The following is a 19,266-nucleotide window of genomic DNA, read 5'->3' on the forward strand; positions in this document are numbered from 1 at the left end:
GATATCAGGGTTCTTAGCAGAGGCAGTAATGCAGACACTCGAACAAACAGCTCTGCCAATCATCCAACCCAAACTTTGCATCCGCTATGTGGACGACACTTTTGTCATCACTAAACAAAGCAAATTAGAGGAAACCTTCAAGACCATCAATAATCCCCTTACTGGCATAACATTCACAAAAGAGGAGGAAAACAACAACAAACTGCCATTCCTAGATGTCACAGTAGAGCGAACAGTCAATGGGGAACTTCAAACCAGTGGCTACAGGAAAACAACACATACGGACCAAATACTGAACTACAGGAGCAACCATCCCAACACCCACAAACAAAGCTGCATTAGAACATTATTCCAACGAGCCACCACACACTGCAGCACAAAGGAACTACACAGAGCAGAGGAAAATCACCTATACAGCGTGTTCAAAAAGAATGGGTACCCTATGGGCACAGTCCGCCAATTCCTCAGCAATAAACCCAAACAAACAGACAAAACGGGCTCAGAAACCATAACCACTCTCCCCTACATCAAAGACATTTCCGAAATGACTGCCAGACTACTCGGGCCTCTTGTCATCAGGGTAGCCCACAAACCCACCAGCTAATGAACTTAAAAGACCCTATACAGACAACAAATAAAACGAACGTCGTCTACAAAATACCTTGCAAGAACTGTGTACAAACACTACATTGGACAAACTGGCAGAAAGCTAGTCACCAGGATACATGAACATCAGCTAGCCACAAAACGACATGACCCACTATCACTCGTACCCTTACATACAGATGAGGAAGGACACCACTTTGATTGGGACAACACATCCATCCTAGGACAAGCCAAACAGAGACACGCACGAGAATTCCTAGAGGCATGGCATTCCAACCGGAACTCCATCAACAAACATATTGGCTCCAAATCAATCTACCATCCCCTGAGAAAAAGAACAGGAAATGACATCACCAACCCAAGGAAACCTAACCAGATAAATAGAAAGCGGGACATAACACCAGCGCTCCGTTGGAGGCTCACTGGTGATGTTACCTAGAATGGTAACGAAACGTCTGAAAATGAACCTTCCAGCTCAGCGAGCAAACTCACATCCAGAACCTCAACCTGAGCTACAAATCTTCTCAAAACTCGCTCTACACTTCATTTTACATGGCCCTATTTTCAAATTCACAGTTGGAGGAATACAAGATGTTTCTTTCTTGATCTATAATTTGAGGTTCTATTTAATAGCGAGTTTTGAGAAGATTTGTAGCTCAGGTTGAGGTTCTGGGTGTGAGTTTGCTCGCTGAGCTGGAAGGTTAGTTTTCAGACGTTTCATCACCATTCTAGGTAACATCATCAGTGAGCCTCCAACGAAGCGCTGGTGTTATGTCCCACTTTTTATTTATCTGGTTAGGTTTCCTTGGGTTGGTGATGACATTTCCTGCGTTGGTGATGTCATTTCCTGTTCTTTTTCTCAGAGGGTGGTAGATTGGCTCCAAATCAATGTGTTCTATTTAATCCATATGCACATCGCTCTCATTATCTATATTCTTTTAAAATTAAAACTGAAGGATTCAGAGTTTTTAACTTCCAGGTTGCTGCCTGTGAAAATACCTTGACATATACTGGCAGCTTACAATACTTAGAACGGTAGATTATAGGAACAGGAGTAGGCATTTAGCCCTTTGAGCCTGCTCTGTCATTCAATATCATTATTGCTGATCATCCAACTCAGTACCCAGTTTCCACATTCTCCTCACTTCCTTCGATTCCTTTAGCCCCAAGAAATATAATCTATCTCTTTCTTGAAAACATTAAATGTTTCATCCTCACCGCTTTCGGCAGCAGAGAATTCCAAAAGCTCACCACTCTCTGGATAAAAAAAATTCTGCTCATCTCAATCAAGGCCTATCCCTTCTCCTTAAAGCTATGATCTGAGTTCAAGACTCTGCAGTGATTAAGAACATCCTTTCTGCATCTAACATGTCAAATTTTATTACAGCTTTCTATGAACTTACCCCACCTCACTCTTCCAAATTCTCGTGAATATAGTCCTAAGTGATTCCGTCTCTCCTCATACATCAATCCTGCTATCCCAGGAATCAGTCTGGTAAATCTTCTTTGCACTCCCTCAGATAAGAAGACGAAAACTGCATGCAACATTCCAGGTATGGTCTTACCAATGCTCTGTACAACTTCAGCAACACATCCCTGGTCCTCTACCCGAATCCTCTTGCTACGAAGGCCAACATGCCAAAGTTTGTGTGCTTACTTTCAGCTTGATGACATGACTGCTGCTGGACACCTGGAGACTCTGACTTGGTGCAACTTTCAAAGAGAAATTTCTAACAACTAACCCATAGTTCAGAAACCACAGATTTTGTGGACTGCTTTGTTAAAGGTCAGCAACAAGCATATTGCTTTTTACTGATACCAACCTCTTCCCCTTTTATTCCCAACACTATTTTTGATTAATTAACAGGGGAATTATTAACCTGTCAAAACAATTAACATTTCTCCTTAGAAATAATTCAGATAGGCAAAGAGATAGATATTTAAGGAGAGTCTTTAAAGAGAAGAATGTGGTAGAGAGATGGAGCAGCTTTAGGGAGGAAATTCTAGAGCTCAGAAAAGAATCAGGTTATGCAACAGCTGTAAATTGTGTACAGCATTAAATCAAGGTATGCAGGAAGTCCAAACTCAGAAGCACAAGAGTTCACAGAAGTCATAGGGATTACAGGAGGTTAGAGAGATAGGGAGAAGGCAGACTGTGTAGAGATTTTAAAATATAAACAAATATTTTAAAAGCAAGTTGTTGCCAGACAAAGAGCTAATGCAGTTTAATGGCTACAGAGGGGTCAGTAAAGAGGGCAAAATGCTAGCCCAGCTGATGATTTTAAGGCTAATCAGGAGAATATTAAAATACTTTTGTCTAAAGATAACATTGGCACAGATGAGGGTTTCAGCAGAAGATGAACTGAAGAGGGGCAAAGATGGGCAACGTTGAAGAGTTGAATGCAGATGGCTTTAGTGATCAAGATGGTATGAGGTTATAAGCTCAGCTGTGGGTTAAGTAAGAAGCCAAGATTGTCAATTATCTATCTATGAAGAAAGATGGAGTGCGTAGCTAGTAACAAGATTTACAACAGATACTGAAGACAATGATTTCAGTCATCTCAATATTTGGTTGGAGCAATCCAACAAGTCAGAATTGTCCTGACTGCATAAACCCATATTTCTGGAGCTCATAATCGTCAACAATCCATTAAATGGTATTAAAAAAAAATCAATAATGCATTCATCACACAGATAGCAATCTACAACATATTGTTACTGGAAAAATAACTGGTTAAATATTAATCTTTATTCCTTTTCAAAGCAGGATTCAACAACAGCCATTTCAATTGTCTCAGGTGATAGCAATGTAACCTTGCAGATGATTGTTCAAACTCCACATTGCAGCTTCAATGCATAAATTATGCTGTTACTGCAACCAAAGGAGTTTAGTATACTGGCAATGTTTGGCAAGTAGGTCTGCTCACTGTAGAAATTCAGGTGACTGCTAAAGACCCTACAGCACTTTGTGAAGGAAAACAAAATTCCAAAGATTTTTCTTATTGCGTGTGTGTACCACATGATATGACCACTTGATGAAAGGCACTGAGTTCAAGGGAAAATATGCCAGAACATTTAATCATTTAGCGTGCATTCTTAATAATTCAGCCCATTTTAAAACCACCCATTTTATAGTTTAGAATGTGACTGAAGACAAGGAACGTTTACAGCAATAATATGTACTTTTCAGGGCTACATAATAACTTATCCAAAATTCACAAATTTTGTGGAATACCAGGAAAAACAAAAAAAAAGGAATGGTTTCTTATGAACATATTAATTTATACCCTAAGAAACTCTCTTGGTGGTTCTTCAGAGGCAGGAGGACACTTATCCCTGTGTAGGGAGGGGAAAAAGAGAGAAAAAAGATGGAAGAGAAAGAAAGATAGGCTATGAGAGATGGGAGTGAAGTCAGTGAAATGTGGTGGCATTGGAAAATGGAAGTAAAAGTCTAAGGGACAGACAGCATTAAAATAATCCAAATCCATATTTCACACAGGCAGTCAATCATCAGTCAGGCTTGTTGGTCAATTAATGGTAGACAAGGGGTTGTGTGTTTTCTTGAACTTTCTTCTTGCTGTCACATCTTATGTGTTCATCATTCACTTCAAAGAAAGCCACACCTTGATGAGGCAGATCTTCCCATCATGTGTGGTCTCATGTTTTCTTTTTCTAACTACTGGGGTCAAAGCCAATCTTCAAGTAGGATTTTGGGGTACCTACAAAATATTTGATCTCCCAGGAGCTGGGTGTGAGTAGACTGCACACGTTAAAAGGCAAGTATTTGGCATTTTGATGCAGACCTGTGCAGCTGCTGTCTAGGAATAGTTACCTCTATGTTCAGGACATCTACCTCCTTTGAGGAATGTTCATGTTTGTGCAGTGGTCCACTTGGGTGATACAATGGATTTCTTGAGGCAAGTCTCAAGCTTTCTCGGGTATCAGCAAAACATCACTTAGGCTTTGCAGTCACAGGAACACGAGAAGGATAATTCTATTCTGGCGAGCAATCTTTGCGTCTATCTGCATGCAGTGGTTAGCAAGGAAGCCTAAGAGCATTTTCAAAAAGGAGGAAATTGGGTACTGGACCTAGTGCAGGATCCCAAACTCTGGTTGCTGAGCAGCTTGATACTGGGAGGATATGGCATATGTCCCAGTTTTGATTGGAGGAAGATCTTTTTCTTTTAGTATTTAGATGCAATCTTACCACCCAACAGGTTTCTTCAAATCATGTCAAATGCAGCCCGCATCAGTGTAACACAGTCATCTGCACAGTCATTCTGATTAGTTGTATTCATGCCTGAATATGTGGTCTTCACATTCAGCCTGTGGATGTTGCAACTGCATTGTTCTCCAACTTCCTAGCAGCCACTTGAACACTCAAGAGCACTCTACACTCAAGAGTTCAAATTGAGTACCCTAACAAATTAAAGCCCACTTAAATGTCCTAATTGTGGGAAAGTTGTTATAGAAAATAAAGTTATACTAGTGATTAATGATCCACTTAAACTTTAGTTTACAATAAGCATGCTACTGTAATAAATATTCCTCAGTATATTCAAATAAAGGAGAGTTTAACAGCAATGTCTTCAAGATGACAAAACTGCTACCTCATGAAATAAGTAACTCTGTGGCAAAGTCAAGTAAGTTACTTTTCCTTAAGACACTACTTTTCTTGCACACACTGTCTTTAATTAATTATAGTTGAAACATTCCTAGCATATCTGTCGTAGGTGACACCGAAACAATGAAAAGGATGGTTTTTGTGGTCCCAAAATGGAACCAAATGGAGGCAAGATCTTGTCACTTTTTGCCAGCTATCATTTTGTAAGCGGCAGAGCAGGAAGCCTGTCCATTCCTATTGAAAACTCCAAGATCAAACCCTCTAGGGCTTTCACTGGGATGGGTAGTTCAGAAAGCCAGGAAACACATTAGAAGGTATTTTAGAGGATTCTTCGAGACATGCATATGGCATAAGAAGCACATTTACACTGTATGAAGTCAATAAGAGAGGCAGTGGGGGCAGAGGCTGATTTCAAGGAAGGGGGATAAATTTTGGCGAGGGTTTGGTTTTGACAGACCCTCTGCTCACCGTTGCATTTTTAAGTGCCAGCAACTGAGGGTCCTGCTTGCTGTTGGCACTTACATGGGATCATTGGAATTGTTGAAGAATAAAGACCATCAAGGCAGGCCTGCTCCAGTGCCATCCTGCTATGTGTCTGCCTAACTTTGGCACAAAGTGGGGCTTTCCACTGGGAAAATCCTGCTTTTGGCAGCCTGATAGAGGGACCCATAATGGTACGATTGGTCCCACCCGTGAATTCCAACATTCAATCTCAAAATCTGTTCCCAAGTTTCAAAATTAAACTGATTAAATCACAAAACAAGGACAATTAAAAGGTAATAACTAATGATCTTAAACAATGGTATAATAACTTTACTTGTGCAATTAGAATAGCTCTTTCTCCCCAGGCAATCTTATACCAAAGATTTCAGTCGGATTCTTTTAAAGGATGAAACCTGAACTCCAGTGTTATACTTGGAACTTAGTCTGGTAAATATTACATCCCAAATGTATTTTTTTAAGTTAATGTTTTATTAAAGCATACAGATATAAAACGTGGCACCACAGCTCAGCAATGACTGTGCTAAGAGCTTTTATGCAGGTTTTAACAGCAAAAATAAAACGATGGTACTGAGCTTTTTTCGCATTACTCTCTTTTGATGTAGTGTCACACCTCACTGGAGCGGTGCTCTGGAAATCATCCCTGCTATTCCCAGATCCAGAATATAGGAGAATGCAAAACTCCCCAGTTAACCTGCCTTTTACGCCCAGGTTAATAGAAAGTAGGGACCTGGTTTCTGCACTTAAAGATTATTACGCATTACAAATAAATTGACTATAGCCACAGGAAAAACGAGAAACCGCCAACAGGGAAGTCTACTAATTAAAACTCCAAACCCCATATAAAACTCCCCTTACATACACGTAGGCATATATAAACAGATAAAAACATTGGTGTTATGGGTGGGAAGAAAAGCTGGAAAGGCAGTTCAATCGTCCCTGTCCATGAGGGTCAGTAAGGTGATCCTTTTGGCTTGTCAGGGCTTACAACTCATTGATCTCTCTTCCTTCAGGTGTTTTCTACTTCCTTGCAGGAGGTACAACTGGTTCTCAAATTATAAGGTCTCTGAATTACTAACTTAAGACAACACCTCACAGCAACTGATGAGAGAAAATAAACTGGCTTTCTTCAAGTTATGGGTGTGTTTATTTTAAACTGTAGAGGGAAGGCAGAGACCTATCTGAAAGTCCAATGGCTTCTCCCCTTAACATTCACACCCACAAGCTATTCAGCTACCAGTGAGCCAATCACGTAGTTATTGGCAGGCAGAAGGTCATTGATAACTCGTCACCACTCCACAGACCAAACAGCTATTTTGCTGGCTTAATCTGTCTTTGTACATATCCTTGGCTCCAGTTCAGCTGCAGTAACCTCCTCACTACTACTTGTATAACAGCAATATTTACAGCAATAAATATTGGTAGCTCACTTTGAAATTTGCTACAATCCCTTCCACAATCCTTAGTTTTAAACATGGTACTAGCCCCATTCAGTCCATAATTTTTAAAAAAACAGTGAAATAAAGAGATATGGTATTTCCAGAGGCATCCTCAAAATTCAAGATTTGTTCATTATGGATTATGCCATGGAATCACAAAAGGGGCTACAGGAGCAGCAAGGTACAAGAAATACCTCAATCCATGCTGTTGACACTAATCTGCACCACATTCTAGCTACCTAGCCAACCGAGCTAATAGACATGTCCAGAAAGCCAAGAAATACACATTAAAAAAAAATCACAAACAGGACTATTACATATTTTTACTGACTAGAATAATCAAGTATTGAGACTGCTTTAAGCCCAAAGCAAAACTGCTGCAGTGATTAAAGTTAGAGTTTTCTTCTCAAAAGTTTACACTGAGGCTGCTGTTTACAAGTATGCCTGTACATTAAAAAAAAGCAGGACACATCCAAGCTGGTCAATTACGCCCATCAGTCAACTCTCAATGATCAATAAAGTGATGGAAGGTGTTATCAACAATGCTATCAAGCAGCATCTGCTCAGCAATAACCTGCTCACTGATGCCCAGTTCCTGTTCCACCATGGCCACTCAGCTCCCAACATCACTACAGCCTTGGTTCAAACATGGACAAAACAGCTGAAATCCAGACGGGAGGTGAGAGTGACAGCCCTTAACGTCAAGAATGCATTCGAACAGGTGGGGCATCAAGGAGCCCTAGCAAAACTGGAATCAATGGGTAAAAGTGGGCAAACTTTCCGCTGGTTGGAGACATAGCTGGCACTTAGGAAGATGGCCATGGTTGCTGGAGGTCAATCATCTCAGCTCCAGGGCATGTCTGCAGGAGTTCTTCAGGGTAGTGTCCATGGCCCAACCATCTTCAGCTGCTTCGTCAATGGCCTTCTCTCCATTTATGGTCAGAAGTAGTGATGGTCACTGATGATTGTACAAATGTTCAGCACCATTCACGACTCGTCAGATCCTGAAGCAGTCATGCTCAAATGCAACAAGACCTGTACAATATCCAGGGTTAGGCTGACAAGAAGCAAGTAACAGTTGTGCCACACAAATGCCAGGCTATGGCCATCACCAAAAAGAGACAGACAATCTAACCACCACCCCTTGCCATTCAATGGTACCACCATCACCGAATCCTCCACTATCAACATCCTGGGGGATATCATTGACCAGAAACTCAACTGGACTCACCACATAAACACAGTGGCTACAAGAGCAGGTCAGGAGCTAGGAATACTGTGGCAAGTAACTTACCTCCTGACTCCTCAAAGCCTGTCCACTATCTACAAGGCACAAGTCAGGAATGTGATGAAATATTCCCCACTTGCCTGGATGAGTGCAGTCCCAACAACATTCAAGGAGCTGCCCACTTGATTGGCATTACATCTACAAGCAACCATTCCCTCCACCACTGACACTCAGTAGCAGCAGTGTGTAATATTGACAAGATGCACTACAGAATTCACCAAAGATCCTCAGACAGCACCTTCCAAACCCACTACCACTAGAAGGACAAAGGCAGCAGATATATGGGAACACCACCACCTTCATGTTCCCCTCCAAACCGCTCATCATCCTGACTTGGAAATATAATCACTATACCTCCCATGTCGCTGGATTGAAATCTTCAAATTCCCTCTCTAGTGGCATTGTGGGTCAACCCACAGCAGGTGGACTGCAGCGGTTCAAGAAGGCAGCTCACCACCACCTTCCCAAGGGCAACTGGGGATGGGCAATAAATGCTGGCCCAGCCAGTGACGCCCACATCCCACAAATGGATAAAATAAGTACAATTTTGAATTATATTTAATATACATATTAAGAACAGCACCTTGAACAAATCATTACATAGTCCACAGGCATGTATGGGAAAATAGGAAACATGACTGGATTTTTGGAATTCAATACTTACAAGTCTTTCTCCTGACAACACCTCAAGTAATTTGATCAGCATTCGGCCATCGCGCAGGTCTGTGTACAAATCTGTGATTCTGCAAGACACTCGTGCCAAGTGAGAGTTTACCCATTTTGTGAAAGTCTTCTTTTGAACAGCTTCACGCTCGTCTGTAAAATGAAAACAACCAAAATACTGGCTTAATCATTGTTCAGCATTTCAAAGGACTATTCGTCATTAAGCCTGCAAAATAGGTATTTCCAGGCTTCTCTGTAACATCTCAGTTACCTCAATAATGGCTGCTGTTGGCATTCCAAATTAGATCCATAATTCATCCGACCCAGCTCCATTCATGCTAGCTGTAAGTCATATCAATTCAAGGCTCATTCGAGCGAAAATCTGAGCTTTAATCAGTTTCCCATTAAAGGTTCGCTCTGACTGAAAAACACCCAGATTCCATTTCCTGCCTCACTGTCAGGTATTAAGTCCTTGATGTCAGTTCAAACAGCACCCTGTACTTCCTGCAAGTATACATTCTCAGAATTCAGCTCTTTCATTGTTTCTGCACAAGGAATCATAAAACACTAAGAATCTCAGTTAGCAAATAAACCATCATCTTATCACTATTATGGATTTGTGAGGTTTCAGCCCTTTCTGATTGGTTCTTCATGAAGAACTATTCTGTGAAAGATTCCTAAATAGTAAGCAACATATCATACTTCAGCAACCAATCACTTTTGGTGTTGTAAAAATGTGTCACTACATATAGGTGATATGATGTTGACTCCTGACATGCAGTCACCCTAACCTAAATTCACTAGATTTACTAAGGTCAGAGCAAACTTTTTGTTTAATTGGGTTTTCCTAACTGCTAATCTTTCTAAACCAAGTATGTGTGTAATGTTTTTTGCTTTGTAACTCCTTTAGTATAGGGTCTGTGAATTGCTTGGAAAGTATGTGAAATGTGAAAGTGCTGTATAAAAGTAAGCTATATCTTGATAACAGCATGTGAAGATCATATCTAATTTTCTATTCACATACTCTGGTTAAATAATCACAGCCTGTCTGTGTTGACATTACATATCTTTTTCCAATTTCCAACTGGCTTGCCGATTGATTGATTAGAATGCAAGTTAAAAGTTAAGAATCAATTTTCAAATTTACAAGCAGGGAATGCTTTGCACCATGATTTTTCGTGTTTATTGTTATCAAATTCTTTTTGAAATTAGGCATTTTTAGTTGCCTTTTAACAAAACTGGAATCCTTATACCATTGCTACAGATGTTGAAAATGAGATAAAACAAGTTTAATGAGGAAGAAGAATGCATCATATGATCCCTTCCATCACAGTACAGAAATTAGCTTGCGATTGCAAATTAACTTCCATGGCTATAGCTGATCACTGTACCATGATTGATTCAGTAAATAGAAAAGGGTAATGGATTTAATGGGGTAGTACCACTAAAATAGAAATTCACATCAAACACAGTTGAGCTCAAAACAGCAATTACAGCCCTTACCGACTGACTTGCAATGCATGTGTACACTGCAGCATTTTACAAAATGCAATTTTCACAAACATTTAACACAAAGCCTAAATCTGATTAAAGCCCTAGTCACGTTAAAAGGCAGTGTTCCTTTTTACATTGCTGCATAGCAGTCTCCATTGCTTTTTCAAGCAAAGGGAGGAGTGATATGCTTAGAATATTTATGGATCACACAAGGGCAGTTGTGTTGACAATAATTCAAATGTGGCTGCTAAGCAACAAATAATACATCAAGTGAGCTTCAACTGAGACCTAAGAAATAAACAAATTAGCTTTTCAATCTAAGCATTTCATAGCAGGCCTGAAATTGAAAATCTATCATGGCTACCTGAATTGAATAGAAATAGAAAATTAATTTAAAAACTAATTACAGCACAATACTGCTGTGACTAAACATAAAATGGGTTATATCCAAAAGCAAGTAATATTGTTTTATGCTAGCTCTAGGAATGCTGCGTGTACCGCCACTTAAGTACTCTTTTTGAATAGGGACAAACCTGTGTACTTGTAGTTACAAATCAGAATTTTAGTAGAATGGCCTCTGTTCTAAAATGCTAAATAAATTTTCTTCAACCACACCTGTAAATAACCAACAGTTGACATAGTTTGAATAATCTTTATACTGACCTTGGTTTCATAATGAGAAACAAGTGTCAGCTAGCTGACAGATTGTGAAACAGACTGGTTTACAAACTGCAGAGGTAGAACATTCAACCTTTCCCTTTATATTCTACAGTTTAAAGAAAGGTATTAAAAAGGATAAGAAAAGCAAAAGGTGGAATGTATGTTCGATACTATTATTTATCCTTTATATATAAAAAACACATGTACTGCATCATTTGATGTCATGATCATTTTGACATCACTGGCAAATTGCATATTCAAAGCCAAATTTTTTATGACCTTAGAACTAGTCAGCCATTAAGTGGGATAGGGCACATGAACAACTGTTAATTTGACTCAAATCTGTTAATCTAACAAATTCCCACTGTCACTTAAGAAACTAATGAATATATAGTATTCTATTTTAGTTATTTAAGAACCTCAGGGGAATACTATGAGATATAGGTGGGGTGTTATTTATCTTGCATATTTATGTGAATGTTTTCCCAGGGGCTAAGAAACAGAACACATACTATGAAGAACTAACACAGGAAAAAGGAAACTGCATGAACATTTGCATTGATAATAAGTAGTCACTGAGTGTTATCTTCAAGCAACACTCGAAAGGAAGTTTCCTTTTGACGGAAATAGCACACAGTTTAAGAGTTACCACATTAAGGATTTCAGTTACTGCATCAATATCACTGGCAAGAAATTGCGGTTGTTATTTGGTTAACCTAATTCATTCACAGACATAATTTTTAAACCCATTTTCTCCCTCTCCTAAGATCTGTAGGAATAAAATAAAATGACAAAGGGCAAATGTAACGTCACAGTATATATTATTGTTCCTTTCATCAACCCAGAACATTCTTCAAAAAACTGCGTTTTGTCGAAGCAGCCAGCAAACAGACTTATTTTAAAAAGATAACATGCCAAAAATTAATTATTCCACTTCATTCAATGGAATATTATACTTTGGGATACCCAACACTAGGGTCATCATACCAATACCAGAACAAAAAATGACACGGAAGTAGAAATGCAAAAAGTTTGACATAGTGCTTTCATATACAAATATGAACTTCAAAATCTTGCATATAATCCTGTCAAATTGTGCTTAAACAAAGTATGAAACTTGGATCACAATTTTTAGTCAAACTTAGTTTTTGAGAAGTTTTATAACTGCAATTACTTTTAAAACCTGGGCTTTGCTTGTAGCTATTAGTGCCTCATTTCCTTTGTTTATATAAGTGAGATGACAAAAACCACCTCCATCAGGTTAATGCAGTCTGACAAAGCACTATTATACATAATATAGAAGAGAAACTACTAAACTAATAAAAACTTTATCACACTACAACATTATATTTGGGCATTCCAAGCAAGTCTTCAGCAGGTAGGCATATGTACGTAAGCACATGTGTGTGTGCATGCTGGTGCAGGTAAGTAGCTAGGCATGTAGGCATGTGCAAGGGACAAAGTAAAGAGCAAGACTGGTAACTAAGCATTCAGTACATTAAATTTAAATCAGTAGTTTGCAATATACAATTTAGTGCATCAACAGCAGAACACCCAATATAAAAACAACTGCAAATACAATACAAAAGCAAATGTTGCAAATTCTGTAAATCTGAAATGATAACTGAAAATACTGATAATACACATCTGTGTAGGGAGATACACAGAGTTAATATCTTTTAGATTAATGACTTTTAAACATCAAAAGCTGGAAAAATTTAAAGACTTAACAGGTTCAGGCTAAAACTGAAGTTTCAAAGAGCTGAGGAAGGAGAAATGGTATGGTCTGTGATGGACAGGGGAGATTGAAAAAAAAAATGCAAAAAATTTGAGGTGGAGAAAACCATGCCTGTTCAATCATTCTATATAATCACAAGTAATCTTCAGTTTCAATTCCATCTTCCTGTTCTCACCTCATATAGGTCATAGATCATAGGTCATAGAATCTCTCAACTCCCAGAGAAACCAAACATCTGTCCAGTTCGACTATGCCGGTCTTCAAGATTCCACATCCAGGGAAAACTAATTTGCAGTCAATATATCAAGCTCTTCAGTGGAAGTACTCAGCAGGCCTGGCAGCATCTATGGGGAATTGGCGCATTTTCTTGACTGTCGCATCAAAGTGTGGTCCAGGACAGATTGCTGGAGATCATCACTCCTAGGAACCTAGTGCTCTTGACCATCTCCACCTCAGCTCCACTGATGTAGGGATGTGCCCTCCTCCTTTCTTCAAGAAGTTCATGATCAGCTCTTATACTTTGCTGACACTGAAGGGGAGATTGTTATTTTTGCACCATGTCACCGAGCACTCTATCACTTTAATGTAAATGGGAATTCTGTTAGAATGCGTGTTCTGGCAATGTGAATTGGCTATAACATGACTGACAAACAGGGGAACGCTATACCTAAAACGCAAACTTTTATTGGCTATAACACGATTCCACCGGTGACCTTGATGTTTTTAGAAAGTATCGCAGGGAAAAAAAAGACAGTGGATTTCAAGATTCTCCTCATCCCAGATAACGTGCCAAGCCTTCCTCCCACCATTAGTGAGCTTTCTGAAAACATCAAATTGCTGTTTCTACCCCCAAACACATCCTTTCTCCTTCAATTAATGCACCAGGGTGCAACAGTAGCTTTTAAAGCTTTTTATTGAAGGCGCACATTTAAGAGGCTGATTGCCACTGAGCGGGATAGGGACAATTTTCTTCAATTTTGGAAGAGCTTTAACATCAACAATACAATTGACGTTATTATGGAGGCCTGGGGTGATGCAAGTAAGGACTGCTTGCATTCAGTTTGGCCGAAGCTTCACCCAGATTTTTTTCAGGATTTTAAGGGATTTGTTCTGTCAGAGGAGCTCCCAAGAATCAAAGAACATTGTGTTGATCTTGGAAAGCAAGTTGGATTTGAAGAAGTGGAGAGTGAGGATGTTGAGGAGCTGTTTGAGTCCCACAGTGGAGACCTCACCATAGCTGATCTATAACAACTTGTCGCTGGAGGGGTAAGTGGCAGATGAAGGTGAAGATGATAAAGTCTAGGATGCAGCACCACCAGAACTTTCCACGTCTGTTTTGTCTTCGATTAAAACACAGAATGCAGCAGGGTAGTAGTTCGTGGAATAAGATCTTATTTGGCACCCTGTGAACAGCTTCTTTGTGAAAGAAGAAAAGGGGCAAAGCAGCAAAAACTGGATGTCTTGTTTAAGCTTACCCCCAAGAAACAACCAGAAGGCAATGAACCACAGCCATCCATTTCTGGATTAACTATTTTTCACCCTAACCCTGCAACTACACCTGAAGGTGATAATGATGACGACGACGACGATGACCTTCAGCCCCTGCATTAACAACTGAGCTATCTCAAAACCTCCTCCCATCAAGTCATCTTGACATAACACTTTATCTTGGGGAAAAATTAAATTTACATTTATTTCAATAATAGGTTTGAATTAAACATTTATTCAAACTGTGCTGTTCTTTGTCTTAGGCTTTTGAGTGATTTTTGAGCAATTTTGAATGATATTTTCTGGTGGCCTGCCCCTAACGCCACTTTTCCCATAAGCCCATTATTTCTATAGCATGATTTTCTATAACACAATGTCGTGCAGGAACGCAACTATGACATTATAGCAGAACTCTGTCTCTTGTTCTATATTTTTTTGATGAGAGAGGAGGGGAATGTGTTCCTGAACTTCTGATGGATCACCAGACCTGAAACATTAACTCTGATTTTTTTCCACAGGTACTACCAGGCCTGCTGAAATTTTCCAGCAATTTCTACGATGGTATTTCTGAACTTGTCTGAGTTTAGCATGTTCATCATCAGGAAATGCAAGAGGGTTAAGCCAGGCATTTCTGTCACAGAGGATAGTTTCATAACAACGAATATGCAAGAAACAACTACATTCCAATTTTTATTAAATAAATTCTACATAGAATATTGAGGAACAGTGCAATGAAATCAGATCGCTCTATGGCTAACAAAAGCACCTCCTTGCTCATCTAAAACATCCAGTCTGAAATTGACATTTCCAATTTATCCAGCATATACACAAAAGCAGTCTAGATATTGACTGGCCCATAGCTTCTGTTGCAGACTTTACTGAATTTATACCAGTCACTAATTAACTACAATGTTAGCAAGCTAGCATTAAATGGACTTCTAGGTACTCAAAAACCATTCTTTCCCAGTTAAGTTCACAACAAAGAGCAACTAATGTCCTCGGACAACACAGCCAGTCAAGAGAATTCAGGAAATATAGCTCTTCCTGCAGAATTAGTTTAACATAATGCACATAACAACAGCAACTTGCAGAAGTAAATCAGTGATTATTCATGCATATTCAGACATTGCCATTTCAAAATCTACTTAATTTGGCAAACAAAGCAAGAGTTTTGTTCAGAAAGGTTCATGTGGAAGCGAAGATGAAAAATGGAAGACAGACAATGTGTTTGAACGTTTACAAATAGAGAGTCAGCAACAAATGGTGCATGCAATTTGTTTCATGAGTGCAGACCTCTAACATACACAAATCCATAATCAACTTTGCAGCTGGAGATTGAGAAACTCAACCCACTATAAATATCTGAATTGTGAGGTCGTTCTCATGCCACTTTTCACTAAACAGGATTCTTTTCTGCGTGGTTCAAGTAGGATCAATAGTAAATTTCAAAAGGGATTTGGATAAATTCTCGTAGGGAAAACACAACTAGGGCAATGGAGAAAGAGGTAGGAAGTAGACTCTTTGGAGTGCACTGATAAAGAACCAATCAGACACAATGGGCTCAATCGTCTCTTTCAATGCTGCAATACTCTATGATGCTTCAAACTAAAGGTGAAACTAGGAGACTTTTGTTTATTTTGCCATATGCTGCATATATCTTGTGAGCCCTGTAAACAGAAACCAGATTCAAAAGTAGATCCCATGAACACCACCTGATGAGATAGATGGGCCTTAAGAAACGGTGATTATAGTTTCGTTTTCCCATGCACGAGACCATGATGCAGTATCAATGGGACAATACCTCTAAGTTTGTAGAATTGGATATCAAATGCCACTCTGATTTTATAAGCAAATTAATACTTGTCAACTTATAACAAGCCTTGATGAAACTGAACTTATTACTACTTCCATATTGTGCATAACCAGGATGTGCTTTTGGATAAATTCAAAGCAACTTCGACAACGCATTCACCTACATGATGTCATGAAATTTTGCCTCAAGTTTCCAAAGCATGAGAATTTCAAAAGTTCTGAGATGTGTCTAAAAATGTCAATAACACCAGACACTAAGTTGTTCAGACTAGAGATTGTGCAGTCATTGCTACTGTTGTAAAAGATCCATCCCCAGAACTCAAACAGTTCCAAGACATAAACACAGTAATTATAAAGACTGTCCAATGGATACATGAATGTGCCGAAAACAAAAAAATGCTGGAGATCACTGCAGGTCAGAGCTGATGAACAGTCATCTAAATTTGAAAATATTTACTTGCTTTCTCTCTATAGACGCTGCCTGACCAAGTGTGATAGCCAGAACTTTCTGGTTTCAGTACAGATTCCGGATTCTGGAGTAATTTGCTCCTAATACAAGAATGTATCATGTTGTAAATGTATTTCCACTAAGGGGGTATATTCACAGAAAACACTTGGACACTTTGACAATGTAATAAGCCTACGAGTGCGATGTTTTTTTATTTAGATGCTACATCACAAAATCTCTGATAGGCCTTACTAAATATCCTTTCCGAGTGCATTTCTTTTATTATTAGCTAATGTAATCGGGTACACAGGATGTAATCATTCTCAGGAAACAATGTACAAACTTCCACCACAGAACAATGGACAACACAAAAGCCACATACAGAACTTCAATGCCGTCTTTTCCACTTCCCATTAAAAAGGCAAATTGTGAACTTTTAACATCTACGTATTGGGGAAAAAACAACTGTGGAGCATGTCCTGCAATAAATCATCCACTTCCACTTACTCTAAATACACATTAAATAAGAACTCTATTGACAGAACTTTACTTGCGTTCGAAACTATTATCAAATCCATTGTTTTTGCTTTAAGAACTACATATACAACTTTCATTTTGGTATTAAAAAAAAACACACTTTGTTTGAGAGATCACCATAAACTATGCATTTCCAAAATAATTAACTTAAACTCACCTTTCTGGTGAACAGTTGCAGCAACATCAACTTGCTTTTTCTGACTGTTCATGCAATAACATAATTGCAATTATACTTAACATTGCAGAGTGGAATTTACCATAAGAAAAATATTTTCCAAGAACTGAATATGCTAGCCTACCTGTGAGTATTTTAAACCTTTAGATAAACTAAACCAATTTCCCACCAGTGTAGAAAACACCAGATTATAAATGTTTCAGAGACTACGAATTACACAATGGGTAGGAATCAATGGTGCTGGTACAGGACATGTTAAATGGCAAATGTCATTCTGGTGGGCAATCCCATTGTATACAAACAGAGAACTGTACCAACACAGAATAGGAGCAGATTTCAACTTTGTAAAAGAGGGATAATGCATCAGTATTCCAGTGTACATCTTCTCACATGTTTTAACCCAATGACTGATTCAACTGACCAGGTCTTTAATTGTTTGAGCCTTTCATGACTTAGTCCCCTCAGGTTGAGTCGACACCCCAGATATTGCAATAGCCTTAAGCATTTTCTGCAGCATTGATTGAAGTTGTGGATCTCCATAAATCAGACCATTCAGTAATCCCAACACAGCTCACTCTTCAGAGATTTGGCCAGAAATTACATGACACCAAGTTATAATCCAACAGGTTTATTTGAAAACTCAAGCTTTTTGGAGCCTCACTTCTCCTTCAGGTGTTAGTGAGAGAGGTAATATCAGACACGGAATTTGTAAGGAAAAGATGAAAGTGTCACATTACCGACGAGGATGTATTAAACAAACCTAAGATGTTAAATCTTTAATCAGTTAGAAGGTTTCAATTGATGAATTTATATATGTAAATCTCTAAATTCCTTTCACGTCACTGTCCTGAGAGAACTAAAGGTTTTATCAGTGTAAAGAAGAGGTGATAGTTTAGGTCAGACAATGCATATTAGGTGTGAGGCCTTGTTTAGAATCTGTTTGTGTTTGGGTTTGGAGTCAGACTGGTTTTATTTCTAAAGTAGGAATTTGTAAAATACCACATTGACTAACTGTCTATAAATTGGGTACTTAATGAACAAAATAGAATGTATCTGCAAATACAAATTCACCCCACAGCTATGTGTGCGTGTGTGAGAGACAGCGAGCGAGAGGCAGCAGGGTTACGAGGCTAGGATTGTGGCAGAAACACTAGAGAATTTGGAGTTTTCTCCTTAAAACAGAAAACGAGTGATTTAACAGAGATATTCAAAATTGAGGGCTTTTGATAAGAGTAGAGATGGAGAAATTTTCCACTGACAGCATGATTGATATCTTAAAGCTGTGTGCTGTGGTTAAGTGCCAAAATGGGAGCGATGAATTTTTTCATGATGTACATTATTATAATCTGGAAAGCAGGCCTTCGCGGGTGGGGAAAGCAAATTCAATAGTATCCCTCATAGCAGAATTGGATATATAGACTTGGAAAGAAAAAAAATTGGCAAGGTTTATAGGAAAGAGCAAGGAAGTGAGACTAATTGGGCTGCTCTTCAAAGAGTTTGAAAAGAATGATGGGTTGAATGTCTCTCTTCTGGGTTTCTTGATTTTATGAATAGCTTGTCAGTTATTTCTCTGACATTTTCAGCAGTTTCAAAAAAGTTCAGAATAGAAAGAGGCAATTAAACACATTCCTTCCATAAACTACACAGAATTGAATGCTTGTGTTACACCCAACATATTTTATCGAAGGAAAGCTCTCAAAATAGACAGAACTAAACGACACACAAAAGATCAGATTTAAGCTCTCCAGTCCTGCCATACCCAGTTATGAATGGTGCTAGACAATAAAACAACA

The 19,266-nt window shown here is 38.9% G+C and overlaps 1 protein-coding gene across 5 annotated transcripts in view; it reads right to left on the reverse strand.

The window, feature by feature from the left end:
• Window positions 1-19,266, reverse strand: part of sptbn1 (spectrin, beta, non-erythrocytic 1) — a 239,773-nt gene that overhangs the window by 83,161 nt on the left and 137,346 nt on the right. For all 5 annotated transcript variants that reach the window (XM_048536023.2, XM_048536019.2, XM_048536021.2 and 2 more), the window contains one exon: window positions 9,123-9,274. In XM_048536023.2, the coding sequence (XP_048391980.1) occupies window positions 9,123-9,274 (152 nt within the window). The remainder of the gene's footprint in view (window positions 1-9,122; window positions 9,275-19,266) is intronic.

The sequence above is a fragment of the Stegostoma tigrinum genome, chromosome 9 (assembly GCF_030684315.1).
Source record: "Stegostoma tigrinum isolate sSteTig4 chromosome 9, sSteTig4.hap1, whole genome shotgun sequence".
Classification (NCBI taxonomy): domain Eukaryota; kingdom Metazoa; phylum Chordata; class Chondrichthyes; order Orectolobiformes; family Stegostomatidae; genus Stegostoma; species Stegostoma tigrinum.